General features: G+C 49.2%; 1 protein-coding gene across 1 annotated transcript in view; it reads left to right on the top strand.

Moving 5' to 3' along the window:
* LMCD1 (LIM and cysteine rich domains 1) overlaps positions 1-13561 on the top strand; it is a 57386-nt gene that overhangs the window by 32832 nt on the left and 10993 nt on the right. Inside the window, exons 3-4 of the mRNA XM_019748313.2 lie at positions 289-544; positions 7100-7429. Of these exons, the coding sequence (XP_019603872.1) occupies positions 289-544; positions 7100-7429 (586 nt within the window). The remainder of the gene's footprint in view (positions 1-288; positions 545-7099; positions 7430-13561) is intronic.

The raw sequence follows: 13561 nt of genomic DNA, 5'->3' as shown, positions 1-13561 counted from the left end.
CCACCACAACGACCATGAGGAAAAACGGCTGCTTTTTTTCCAGCAAAAGTCATATCCCACATTCCCCACAGGTAGACAGACTGATAGAAAGACTGGAGTCTTCCAAATGCAGTCCCCATCTTAAAGGCCCTTTGGTCTCAGGTTACCATTTGTCTGCTGCTAACCTTTCCAAGTTACTAAAGTTAAACTTTGAGCTTGCTTTCAAAAGGGCAGATGCTGCCAGCAGGGAACTCTGCCCCTCTTTTCTAGAGGTTGATCTCACTTGTCCCCATCTCAACCCCGCCCCAGGAAAATATGCAAGTCATGCAAATGCAGCCAAGAGGACCACTGCCTGAGCTCCGACCTGGAAGACGATCGAAAAATCGGCCGCTTGCTGATGGACTCCAAGTATTCTACCCTCACGGCCCGGGTGAAAGGTGGGGACGGCATCCGGATTTACAAGAGGAACCGGATGATCATGACTAATCCCATTGCCACTGGGAAAGATCCCACCTTTGACACCATCACCTATGAGTGGGCTCCCCCCGGAGTCACCCAGAAACTGGTAAGATAGCTTCTTCCAACCAAGTGGTTGTTTTCTTGCGTTTATAAATGTTAGCCATGCCATGGGTTCCTGAATTTCAAAGACAAGATAAGAATAGGGCACGGTTACAGAGGGCTGTGGCTTCATTTCTGTTCCTGCTTCACAATGTGATCTTGTAGTAAAGACTGCCTGGGCCTCAGTTTTCCTCATCTATTAAATGGGTAGAGTTGTTCATATGATCTCTAAGAGCCCTTCTAGCTCTAGTACAGGGTCACTCATGGCTCCCTTTGGGCTCCTCACTTCGAAACAGAGGATGGCTTATCATCTAGAACCCTCCTAGAACCCTCCAAGTGCTTGTCTTCACCTGTGAGATGTTCATATCCCCTCAAAGTGGCCTGGGCTGTGCCATTTGTAAGCCTCTAGGAGAACAGAGAAACAGTCCTTGCTTCTCCCCAACAGTTGAGGTCCCTTGCTCTGAGAAGGGAGAACCAAACTGGCTTTTCACAACAGTTTGGAAGAAGCACCTAGAGAAGGCTTAGGCTAAAGCTTGGAGAGACTCTGAGGAGAGTAGAAAGGATAGGCCCACAGAAAACAGGTGATTTATACAAGGTCACACCCTGGCTGCCCCCTGGAATCTCCTGGGGACCCATAAAAAGTCTCCGTGCACAGACCTTGCCCCAGACCATTAAATCAGAAGCTCCAGATTTCAGGATCAGAATCACCAGATGCGAGCGTGTAAATGACGCCCCAGGTAATGCCACATGCAGCCACATTCAAGCCGAGTGGACCAGACTGGTGCTCCTCAAATTTCAATAAGCATATAAATCATTTGGGGAGCTTGCAGAAATGCATCCGGTAAGGTTGGGCCAGTCCTGAAATGCTGCACTCCTGACAAGCTCGCAGGCTATGCTGCTGCTGCTGGTTCTCTGAACTAGCAAGAGCCTAGATGATTTCTGCAAGTTAATGAGCTAAAAGAGGTCCTACGATTTTCGATTTTCGAGATACAAGCTTGACACTTAGTTACATCTGTCCTGGGAGGAAAGGAGAGCCTTTGGAGTTGTGTGTAGTCCCATCCACACAGGCTCCGCCACAGCTTCTCTACGCCTCCCTCACTTAATACTTTACGGGCCTTCCTTCTTCCTGCTAAGAACACACTAAGCTGTCATGCTCCTCAGGGACTTTGCACTTGCTCTTCCCTTACTTGAAACCTCCTTTCCCTCCTCTAGCATGGCGGGGTCCTTTTGACAGTCAGGTCTCTGACTACCCAAACTACAGGAGATGCCGGCCATCCTCCTACTCTCTTTCTCAGTTCTCCATTGTTTCTTTAGAACCTTTTAGAAGTGAGCTGTAGTTGTCTCATGCATGTGTTTGCTTAGTGGTCCTCTCTCTCCCACACTAGAGTGAAGTGAGGTCCATGAGGGCAGATACCATGCTGTCCTGTGCACTGTCCTGTGTGGTCTGTGGAATGGCACCGCTTCACAAAATCTTTGAGACTGGTCCACAACAAGAAGTGGAGACTAAATGTTGGGAAAATTTTGTAACAATTGATATTCAAACATGTGCTCAGAGAACTCCTCTCATTGAATAGAATTCCCTTGTGGTCAGACTCACATGGGAATCTCACGTGGCATGTGTTACATTCTCATCACATGCAGTGAGCCCGCAAATCACTCTGCAATAGGCAGTAAAACTAACCAAATAATCCTGATCCCTCACCATAGAGAGTTTGAGCAACACAATTCTAATCTATAGCTTGCGGTGGGGTGGGGGTGAGGGGAGGAAATCCCGTGTAGATAAAATGAATAGAGGCAAAGATTTATTTTTTAAAGCTGTATTTTTGGAAAAGCATCTTTTAAAAAGAACACTTCAGCATTTCTGAGCTCAGCTACCCTGTGAATTAGGAATTATTTTACACAGAAGGAAACACAGAATGATTCACTGGCCTTCGCCGTTCGGGGGGCTAGTCAGGGGCAGATCTCAGGCCACAGAGGGTGGCACGGAACAACAGCAGCGCAGGAAAAGGCTGGCTGGTTCCAAACACGGGTCTGCCTGCAGTGCCCAGATCTGGGTAAGACATCAAGTGGGTCCCTGAGATGTCGGTGGAAACTAAAGCAAGCAGCTCGTAAAAGAGTTGGCTCTGGGCATCAGGATCTGGCTGGTGAAAACCCCAAATGCTTGGGCCCCAGACTAATCAGAGGATGGCATCATCCGGCCATGATGAATGCTGGCTCCTAAAACCACACAGGATAAAGGCGCCTCTGTCTGCCTTGCATCTGGCCTGCTGAGCAAGTCACATTTCTGAGATTGGACAATTCTCCCTTCCTACCCACCTTCCGACTCTTTTTTTAATTACCAAGTGATCGGAACTGATTATATTTTGGAAATTGGACTGAATCATGCTACCTGTCATCCTTCCCAACCAGAATGAAAGCCAGAGACATTCTTAAGCCTTTCAAAACTGGACACAATAAACCTAATTGTTAGTATTTATTAAGTACTTACTATGTGCCAGACACTGTACTAAGAGCTATACGAGTACAATCTCACCTAATTTTCTAGCTGTTAGGGTTGTGCTATTTTTACCCTCAGCTACAGAAAGGGAGCTAAGGCTCAGAGAGCTGACACAGCTAGACAGATGTCCCACAGCTGACTTAAATGGCAGAGACAGGTCTTCAAGTCAGTCCTCCCTGACTCCAAAGCTTGGGCTGTTCCCTACAAGGACAGGCCAGGCAAACTGGGCAGGTAGTAAGTAGGGGAGGCAAGTATCTTGGGTTAACATTTCTAGGGAAGGCTTCCAAGAACAGGGAGGGGCTTGAATGGGTCTTTGAAAACTATCCAGGCTTTGAGGGAGGCAAGATGGAGCAGATGGAGGGAACCAGCTTTCATTGAGCATTTTGTATATAATATTAACACCTCACCACTCGCTATGTGCAGAGTCCATTACAGCCCCATTTTACAGGGGAGCAAACAGAGGCTTGTGAGGAGCCTACACGGGGTGGCACTCACTCGTACCTCACCCTCTACTCCCATACCCATGGGAGACATTGCTGAGCAGTCAGAGCACTGTCTCCCACTGTGCCCTCATTGGGCCTCAGAATCCTTCTCAACACAGCACTCCAAAGGCCATGATTGACTAGCATTGACATTGTGAAGTGAAGCCCAGTTACTGTCCTCACCTGACGGCTGGAGAAGAATCAGGATAAGCAGAATCAGGACTGGGTCTTCTGATGCCAGAGTTCATGTGTGTTCTACTGCCCAACCCTGAGAAAAGAGCCTCTTTCCCTCCCACTTTCCTCTCTGCGTTTTTTATTTCTCTCTTGATAAAGCCTAATTCCGGGAACCTCTTCACCCAAGATGTCCCAGCTAGACAGCAAAGCACCAAATGACTCAGGAAGGTCCTCATGAAAAACTGAAAACCTAAACCAATCTTTCCAACAGGTCTGAGAAAAGACCTCTTGCTAAAGGTTTTGGCTTCCTAGAGAGAGACCTTATAGGCTCTGAGTGGCACAGGCCGCTGACTCAGATGCAACCCTCTCTCCCCAGCATCTGCTCCCCAAGTGCACATCATCAACAGTGATTGCCTGAAGGGCTGTGTTGAGGTGGATTCTGAGACCCTCATCAGGGTTGATTAGTGATGTCTGTAATGTGTGAGTAGGAAGCATAGGCAAGAGTGTCAGGCCAGCCAGGCAAGGCCAGCCAACACAAAACGCACTCCAGTGGCAGCTATATGCTATGGCCTGAACAGTGCAAAGGCAGGGAGCCGGGACCCAGCTGGGGCTTGGAGCTGCAACAAGAACACTGGGTTCCTGGGAAGGAAACGCTCTGTCTCCAGGGCCCCAGCCAGGAACCCATGAGCTCTGCAGGCCACAGACACCCACAGCCAGGACGGAGCCATGAAAGGACACTGTGAATGCAGGGATCAACAAGAGGCTGTCTGGCACGGCCACTCTCCAGAGTGTCTACCACAGAGTTTATCTGTCCAGCTAAGCAGGGAGGGGTGCAGGGCCACAGACATATCCAGGGACTGGGGAACCTGGCCCCAGGTGATACGTACCCAGTCCACTCACCCTGACGTGATGGCAAAGGGAAATCCCCCAGCAACTGGGGGACATTTCCTTTTTCTCTTTGCAAATCATCCGTCTTCTAGACAGGCAGAATAGAAGAGTTTGAGACCCAAGCTACTGAGTTCAAAGCTGTCTCTCCCACATACTAGCTGTGCAACCTTGGGGCAGTACTTAACTTCTCTGTGCCTCAGTTTCCCAAGAAGTAATGTGAGTACCTTTCTCGTAGGGGTTTGTGAGAATTAAATGGGTTAACATACGTAAAGCACTTAGAGGAATGCCTGTAACATAGTAAGCAGCACATAAGTGTTACTTATTTCTATTATCCCTCAAGCTCCTCAACCTGACAGAGTAGGCAGCCTTCACTGAAGACGTTACTCTCCCTTAAGTTGAACCAGCCGTGTAACTGGGACTGCTTCAACACATTCCGGCAGAGTGAGCCAAGCTCTCATTTCCACTTCTCCAGAATCCTTCCTTAGATCCTGGGAGCAGGGCAAGCCCCAGGCAAGAAATGGGAAGAGCTGGTGTGGGTGCTTGACCCTCAACAGCTGTCCCTAACCACCCCCCAGGCCCTGGGCCCTGCCCCAGCCTCTTGGCTTGTTGGGCTACTGCTTGCCTGTGCTCTGATAGTCACAGTCACTCCCCCCACCCACTATCCCCAGAGAGGTCCTAACCCTTGGATGTCCTGCTTCAGATGCACACAGGGGGACCTGTAAAAGGGCTCACTTCTAGTCCCCTCCAGTCTCCTAAATCAGTCTTTGGATGGGCCCAGGACGCTTTTCACAAGATCTCCAAGTGATTCTCATGCAGCGTGAAGTTGGAGACTGGGTTCCTCAGACCTATCTGTCTGGTGTGTTTGTGCTGGAAAGCCACCAGCAATGTCATCGTGATCAAGACTGAAATCACGGGTGGCTCTGGTCTTCCTAAGACAGAGTCAAGGAAAAGCCCTCATCAGCCGTGTGGGATTCTTGTTCTGCCAAGTGTTGGGTGAAGAACCTTGGCCTCTTTGGCCAACCAGAATATCCATCACCTCCGTGTCCCCTTTCCTGGGCTGTAAACTTGGGTTATTGCTACTGCCAATTTCTCTTAGTTGTGGTGAGGGTCAAATGAGGTCACTACAGACTTCTTACAATGGTCAAGACCCCAACAATCATGCAGCCTCCCCTAAGCATTGCAGATGAGGAAACTGAGGCCCAGAGGGGCTGGGTCCTTTCTCAGTCTCACACAGAAAGCAGCAGCAGGGTTGGAACTAGAAATCCAAATGTCCTGACACCCCAGGACTCTGTCCACCTTCCAGGCCCTCTCCTGGGTCTGGGAAAGCACCTTGAAGTGTATTAGGGACTGTGCAAATGAACAGGGATTAACAGGGTATGCTGTGAGCCCCTAGTGCCAGAAGGCATCTCAGCCAGGTGTCCCGGGGAACTAGGGCAGCGCCACCAAGGGGCCATCCACAGCCACCCCTCAATTGCTGAGTCCTGCAGGAACCAGGTCACCTCCTCTCCCTTTCCTAAAAACACTCTTATCCAGAATTCATTTATGATGAAACTCAGCTAATATCAGGCTCTGAACTAGTATACCCCTCCAGGTTCCTCACCACTCCTTAAAATCAGGCAACAACTGGACTGCTTGTGATGAATTGCAGTAAGAATTTTCAAGTTGATTAACACAATCCCAAGATGAGCCCAGCCCCAGTGATGCGATATGGGGCAGGCAAGTTCTAAGAGGGAAAATCTGGCAGCAGCCACCTGGGCAGGGGGAATCAGCCAACCTGGTGGGTGTGTCAGGTTCTAGGTCAGGGTCTGACATAGAAATGGAGAACAGGTGTAAAAGATAAACAATGGCCTCTCACAGTTCCTGTCACAGTTTCTCAAGCTGTGTGGCCTTGACCTTTATTTCCCCCTTTCTCCCCATCCCTAGGACCCACCAAGTATAAGATTTCTGTTCATTTATTTTAAAAAAGGCCAAATTGGACAGTTATCTATGAACATATTAATATTCAGATGGTTACCATTCATATCGACATGGAAATGTTATTGACTTGAGACCCTGCCAATTCTATTAGAAGGTGCCTTTGCGTATTTTTCAATTAATAAACCATGAAAAACCTTACACCCGTAATGATTTAATTATGTTTTTCAAAGAAAAGCCATTTTAAACTCGATTGACTTTTTTTTTCAATTGGGAGCCTTGCCATGGAGGTAAGTGAAGTAAAAATATTTAGTGTTGAAGGAAACAAAATCCATGTTGCAAAACCAGCAAAGCCAAAATGAACATCTACTTAAATTACACCATTCTCATCAAGAACGTGATCTGTAACTACAACTTGGGGGAGCGTGAACGCTTCTTTCAGCCTCTCTTGGGTGTTACCAAAATTCACATCTCTTCCTCAAGAATCCTTGGGGTCCGCAAAAACCTGAAGAAGCTGGAAACTGTTCACCTATTCCAGATCGAGCCAATTCTCAGATCTCTGCCTGGGGGCTTAAGAATCACGATTGGTTTCTCTCCTCCTGCCCAGGGCCTGCAGTACATGGAGCTCATCCCGAAGGAGAAGCAACCGGTGACAGGCACTGAGGGTGCCTATTACCGCCGCCGCCAGCTCATGCACCAGCTCCCCATCTACGACCAGGACCCCTCTCGCTGCCGCGGACTGTTGGAGAACGAGCTGAAACTCATGGAAGAATTTGTCAAGCAATACAAGAGCGAGGCCCTCGGCGTGGGAGAAGTGGCTCTCCCTGGGCAGGGTGGCTTGCCCAAGGAGGAGGGGAAGCAGCAGGAAAAGCCAGACGGCACAGAGCCCGCCGCCCCAACCACCAATGGCAGCATCGGTGACCCAGCCAAAGAATATGTAAGTCTCTCCCAGGCCCCCAGGGCTGCTGCAACCGCCCAGGCCAGGGCTGTGCGGCCAGTGCCCCAGCTCCAGGCTTCTTCCCCTCATTCATGCCCTCACTCATTCGTGCCTCTACATCTATTTGGTGCTCATTGACTCTGTGCCAGACACTGCCCATGGAAAATAATACAAGGCCACTGCCCTCAAGGGGTCATCATCCAGTGGAGGTCACAGACAACCAAACGGTCGTAGCTTAGAGAAAGTGCATCTAAGGTCGCTTGGGGTGTGGGTAGGCTTGGATTGGGAGCTGAGGCCCAAGCTGGCTTCAGAAGAACTAGGAGTCACCCCAGCCTTCGGGCTTTGAGGGGAAGACCTGTGCCACCCTAAAGAAATGAGCACGAGTGGGAAAGCCCTGAGTTCCGGAGAGCATGGTGTAGTCAGACAATGCAGTGAAGTCCTATGTGACCGAAAGCATGGTGAGCTGAGGGGAGGCAGGACACGAGACCGGCAAGGTGAGCAGGGGCATGCTTCCTGAAGAGTCAGGTCATCCATCCATTCATTACTCAAGTATTGACCAGCCTGCACTGTCTGGCAAGCCCAGGGACTCAAACAGGGACACTGTCCTCACATTGGAGACGGCCGTGGCCCTCAGGGCTTTCCGCTGAGGGCCATAGGAGCTATGGCAGGCTTTCTGTGGGAAGTAGCACGGGATCTGAGCTGTGCTTCCAAAGGCTTCCTCTAGTGGGAGTATGGACCATGTGCTGTGGGGGGAAACACAAAGGAGGGCCCAGGGTCTGAGCAGTGAAAGCCTCAGGGGTGGGTTTGTCTTATTCTATTCCCAGGAGGTAAAAGCACTAGCTTGAGGTTGGTGCCCCATGGGGTACTGTTTGCTAAGTTTCATGTTCCCCAGCCTCACATCTACCTTTGGCTGCCCCACCCCACTCCCCATCAGCCAAGTGGCCTCATGCTTCTATTTGACATTTGGAGATAGAGCTCCCAATACCTAAGGCCCTCAAGCAAATTACCTGCCTTGCTGAGAACAGGCTGAGCCAGACATCCCAGGGGAATGCCAGCCCAAACAATGCTGTCACTACATCCAGAGGAAGCTGGCCTCTTTCTTCCCTGCGGTGACTTAAACTTGGGATCCCAAATTCACATCCTGCATTTCCAACCCCCATTTGGGATTGTGACATCCAGTGAACTAGGGCCTCACACTGTTTATCTGAGACCTCTAACACAAAAGAACAAAACTTATTTTCTCTACCACAAAGTTGGCCATGATGTTGAAAAGACCCATTTCTCAGGAAGAATACATGCCCGAGGACTTTTTAAAAAATGAGATCCAGTGACCGTGTTTTATAAACTCATCTCCTCCCCAGCCCTGCCTTCTGTCCACCCTCAAATAGCTGTCTGTCCTTAAAGCACAAAGGCTGTGTAATTCCAAGTGGGAAAGCGACTTCTTTAAGTCGTTGTGACATTTCCCAGTTGCCATTCCCAAGAGAGAGATGCTGATCTGAGAACGTATTTTATCCTCGACTCAGCCCCACATTTTGTTCAGTGTGGAAGTGGGACAAAGGTGGCCTGAGGTCCCACAGCCCTGCCTACAGTCAATTTTAGGAAATAGTGCTGGCACTTAGGAAGCATTTAAACAAGACCAGACAGTCAATGGCAAATTCCATAGTCAGAAAATAAGGTAAAGACGCCAAAGGAAGACAATATTGATTGGCCTGGGGCTAGCTGGGGAAGATAGCCTTCTCCTTCCTTACCTGAACCCCAATCTAAACTTGGTCAGTGATTATGTAACTAGTGGCTTCATATCTGTCACCCTCTGTAGATGCTGAGGTCTTGTCTTGCTCATCTCTGTATCTGCAGCATGTGCCTTCGATAGAGATAGTAGGTGCTCAATAAATATGTGGTCCATGAATGAATGAATAAATGAATGTTCAAACAAATTGCACCTGGAACGATGGGGACAATTTGGACGGCCATTTTGCCTAGGAGGATGATAAGATCTCAAGGTCAATTTACTAAGCACGTGCTCTGTGCCAAATAGTGTGCTTACCCTTTCAGGGTCTTTTTCTTAATTCACAGTGGTCTGGTGGGGTGAATTCCACCAACCCCTCTTGACAAATAAGGAATCAGAGATTCATAGGTGATAGGTAACATGTCTGAGGTTGCACAGTTTCTAAGCAGAAAAACATGGATCCAGTACTCTTTCTAGAGTTACAAAGCCCTGCTTGTTGTCTGTTTCAGGAAGAAAGGAGACTGGATGCTCTTATTTAACTCCTTCTTTGTCTCCTTGGAGCCGGGGAGCAAATCCTGTAAAGGTAGCTGGATAGCCTGCCAGGCCACAGACCTATGAGGTGCAGACACAGGCTATATACTCCCTGAACTGCTCGGCCGTACCCCAGTGCGTGGATGGGGGTGCTGGCCATCCTGCGTGCTGGGCTCTTCTTGATGCTCATAAAAGGGCCGTGTAGGACAGTTACCAGAGCCAAGAGTCAGGCGCGAACTCTGATTTTTGCTCCCCCGATGAGGGCAATGAACTTTGCTAGAAGTGGTGAGGGCATCCCACTTGAGAACCCTGGTGTGGGGAGGAAGTTGTAGGACTCCCCCTGACACCTCCAATCCAAACAGAGATTTATGAATAAAATGGAGGCATAACGAAAGACAGGTGAAATTATTACACTGGAACGATACTGGTAACACCTCGTATGTTAGGGTTTATCACTCTACTAGTGATGGTTCTTCTTCACAGCAGCTACAAGTTAGTGTGTGTTGCTGTGGGCCGAGGGCAGTGCTAAGCTCTGCAGCATCTGATCCCAAGCTCCTAACTACCCAGAGACGTGAGAAAAGGCTGTGGGATTTGAACCAACCTCTGTCAGACCTCTAGGCCGTCTTCTCTGTTTCCCAAAGCTTATTCCTCACAAAGCTAATGGATATTAAGCCATAAAAGGGTCATGTGGCCATGTAAGTTTAGGAGACATTAGAGTGAACAAAATGGGTTTCTTTACAGCGGGGCTTCTCAGAGCTTTTAGTAGGCTAAAGCAGTGGTTCTCAAACTAGTATCTCCTGAAAGGCTTGTTCAAATTTGGAGTTCCCTATTTAGAAGGTACAGGTAGGAGCTGAGAGACTGCATTTCTAATAGGTACTCAGGTTGATGCTGATACTGGCCTGGGGGCCACACTTTGAGAACCAACAGTAAAGAATGTTAAAAATTACCTTACATATAAGCTCAGCAAAAATGATATCACCGATTTGGTTTCTGGTGAGGGTCCAGAAGATGATAACCCAGGCATTTTCTAGGTTTATTTGGCCTCCTGGCTTAGGGGTCCACCTTTGAGAACGCTGCACAGCACATTCTTTGAGTTCTGGAAACACAGGCACAGACTCTAACACATCGCTTTATGCCCAGCCCCCGCTACCCATGTCTTGGACACACGGGTATCTGAGACCACGAGCTCCCACTTTCCTCTATGCTGTGCTCAGCCTGCACTGGAGGGCAGTTCTCCTGTGAGCTCACTTGGCCACATTGTGCTGCAGCTCAGCCTGTTGCAGTCATGTCCGTCTCCAGAGACCTTGGGAGGGGCTCAGCCTGGGGCAAGTAGGGTCAGGCTGCCGAGCCCTCCCCAGACCCTTCCACCAAACTGTCCTCAGAGGAAAGGGTTATCCAGACCAGAGGAACATTATTGCCAAAAGTCTTTTCCAACTCGCCTGTGTGGAATTCCCACCCACAGGCTGAGTTCTGAGAGAAGCCAGATAACAGCCAGCCAGCCAGCCAGTTTGTGGGAGGGCGGGGGGAAGAGTGCCGTCTGAACACGACCCCTCCTAGGGGCGAGGGCTGTCTAGTTATGCGGATCCGAGCATAGTTAGCAGATCTGCACCCTACCCCCAGCTTTCAGCTCCTAGGCCTTTACACAGCCCCTCCCCCACCCCCGACAGGACAGGGAGACCTAAAATTAGCTGTGGCACATCTGAGAATGAACCCAAGAGCTGTGGCTGCCCACGCTGACTGCCCACACCGACTTTCAGTCCTCTGAAAGTGTTATGATTCCACTGAGGTTAGGAGAGGCAGGACACCACGTGTAATGCCTACAGCAGAATCCTTCTTCATGAGGGAACACCATGGCAGAAAAATCCCAGGCACGAACTCACCCCCTGTCCCTCCCAAAGCATGCCCTTTAAGTCAGTGAGGCCAATTAAAAACCCAAAATATTTAGCCTCCCTCTCTTGCCCTCACTTGTCTCACTGTGTGTGCGTGGAGGGGAGGGAACTGTTACTGCACAGCAGACCCATTCATCTCTTTGAATCCCACAAACACCCAGCCAGCGAGGATGGGCAAGAGAAATATGTCCATTTCACAGATGCAAAGCCTGAGGCACAGGGAGGTTAACTTGCTGATGAGGGAGCGCTGGGATTCCATCCCAGGTCCTTCTGTGTCATGGTTTTGTGGAATCTGAGCAGTTCTGGGTGGGACCCAGCAGAGTGGGTACAGCCATGCAAGGGGGTATATATTTAGGTTTGCTGTGGTGAATGGCCATGTTTGGAGTAATTCACAGCACAGCACAGTGGAGAATTTGGGGGGCCTCTGGTCTTCGTGCCAAGAACAACAGAAGAATTTGCCTGCCCCACCCCAATCCCATCCACCATGGGCCTTGGGGGCTTCAAAAGTTTCTGTGGCCAGGGAGCTGCCAACTCCAGCAACCTGGACCCTTTCACACCAGAATGGTGAAGGCCTAGACCCACCTTCCAGGCCCTCCGCTCCCCACCTCTCCCCCCTGGGTGGAACCTATGGGCACCTGCATCCCTGGGGCAATGCCCTTAGTGCTCTGATTGTGAACAGCTCCACCAAACCATTTCCCTGCATTAAGAGAGCGTCCTGGATATTCTCTCAGAAACTGAATATACAGATTTCCTGGTCATGGTCATTTTGCCCAGGCATTTCCGCCCTCCCCTACATCCCAAACTTGTAACTGAAGAAAGGGGAAAGCACGCCAGAACATACCATTGAATGGAGTCTCCACCCTTTAGTATTGATCACCCGTGCCGGAACCCCCTGGCCAGCCTCGTCCACACACCATCCCCTTTGTCAGGTCAAGAGATGGCACCAAAGAGAATGAGTAGGAGAATAGATCAACAGAAGTGATGACATTCCTTGAATCAAAGATTTGTCAATCTGGTCCCCTCTCCCCATAAGAATGCACAGAGTGGGGACTGGAGGCCTGGGTCCCCACCCAACCACTGAGGTCTGCCTCTCAGATGGAAACTTACAGCAGCTGGCGGCTCAGCCCCACTCCAGCCCCAACAAGAGACATATTTGTGGGCAAGGGACTTCCAAACCTTTGTCTGAGCAGATGTTTGGCTTGTGGGCTCGGCAGGCTGGCTTTCCTGCCAGCCCTTCTCTGGGAATTTGAAACCACTGCCTCACCCCCATGCCTTGTGCCCATCTGAGCTCGGGGACAGGAGGGTAAGAGGCTCTGAGAAGCAGCCCTGAAAAATCACCACGGTTACCAGGCTTCTTGCATCTGCCTCCCTCCTTCTTTCTGGTGGAAATATTTTAATAACATGAAAGGAGATTTTTTTTTTTTTTCCACAGAAAATTCCCTTTATCCCACTTTTTACACTATAAATACTTTTCCACGTTGCCACATAGGCCTCACAAGCATGTTTTTTTGTTTTTTTTTCTTTCTGAAATAGACTGCATAATATTCCATTGACTAAAACAGGGATTGGCAAACTTTTACTGTAAAAGGAAGAGAGCAAATACGTTTAGACCTTGCAGCCATACGGTCTGTTATAACCACTCGCCTCTGTCCTTGTAGCACTAACGCAGCCACAGACAGCATCTAAACAGATGACCATGGCTGTGTTCCAATAAAACTTTATTTGCAGACACAGGCAGTGGGCTGGATTTAGCCCATGGATGTAGTTTGCTGACCCCAGGACTAGAAGAACCATAAAAAATAGTTTTAGCTTTTTATGAATTACTTTGGTTTTACCCAATTTTATTTTGCTATTATGGGTTAATGAATGATGGGGATGATGATGATGTCATCTGCTATTCAGTGATCACCTAGGTTGTGCCAGGCATTAGCCAGAAGCTTCATACTGTCATTTAATTTAATTCTAAGATTTATACTCTAAGGTATG

This window comes from Rhinolophus sinicus, chromosome 5, assembly GCF_057876585.1.
Source record: "Rhinolophus sinicus isolate RSI-liver-muscle chromosome 5, RSI-T2T, whole genome shotgun sequence".
Classification (NCBI taxonomy): domain Eukaryota; kingdom Metazoa; phylum Chordata; class Mammalia; order Chiroptera; family Rhinolophidae; genus Rhinolophus; species Rhinolophus sinicus.
Note: the sequence above shows the minus strand (reverse complement) of the source record. Positions and strands in the feature narration are given on the sequence as shown.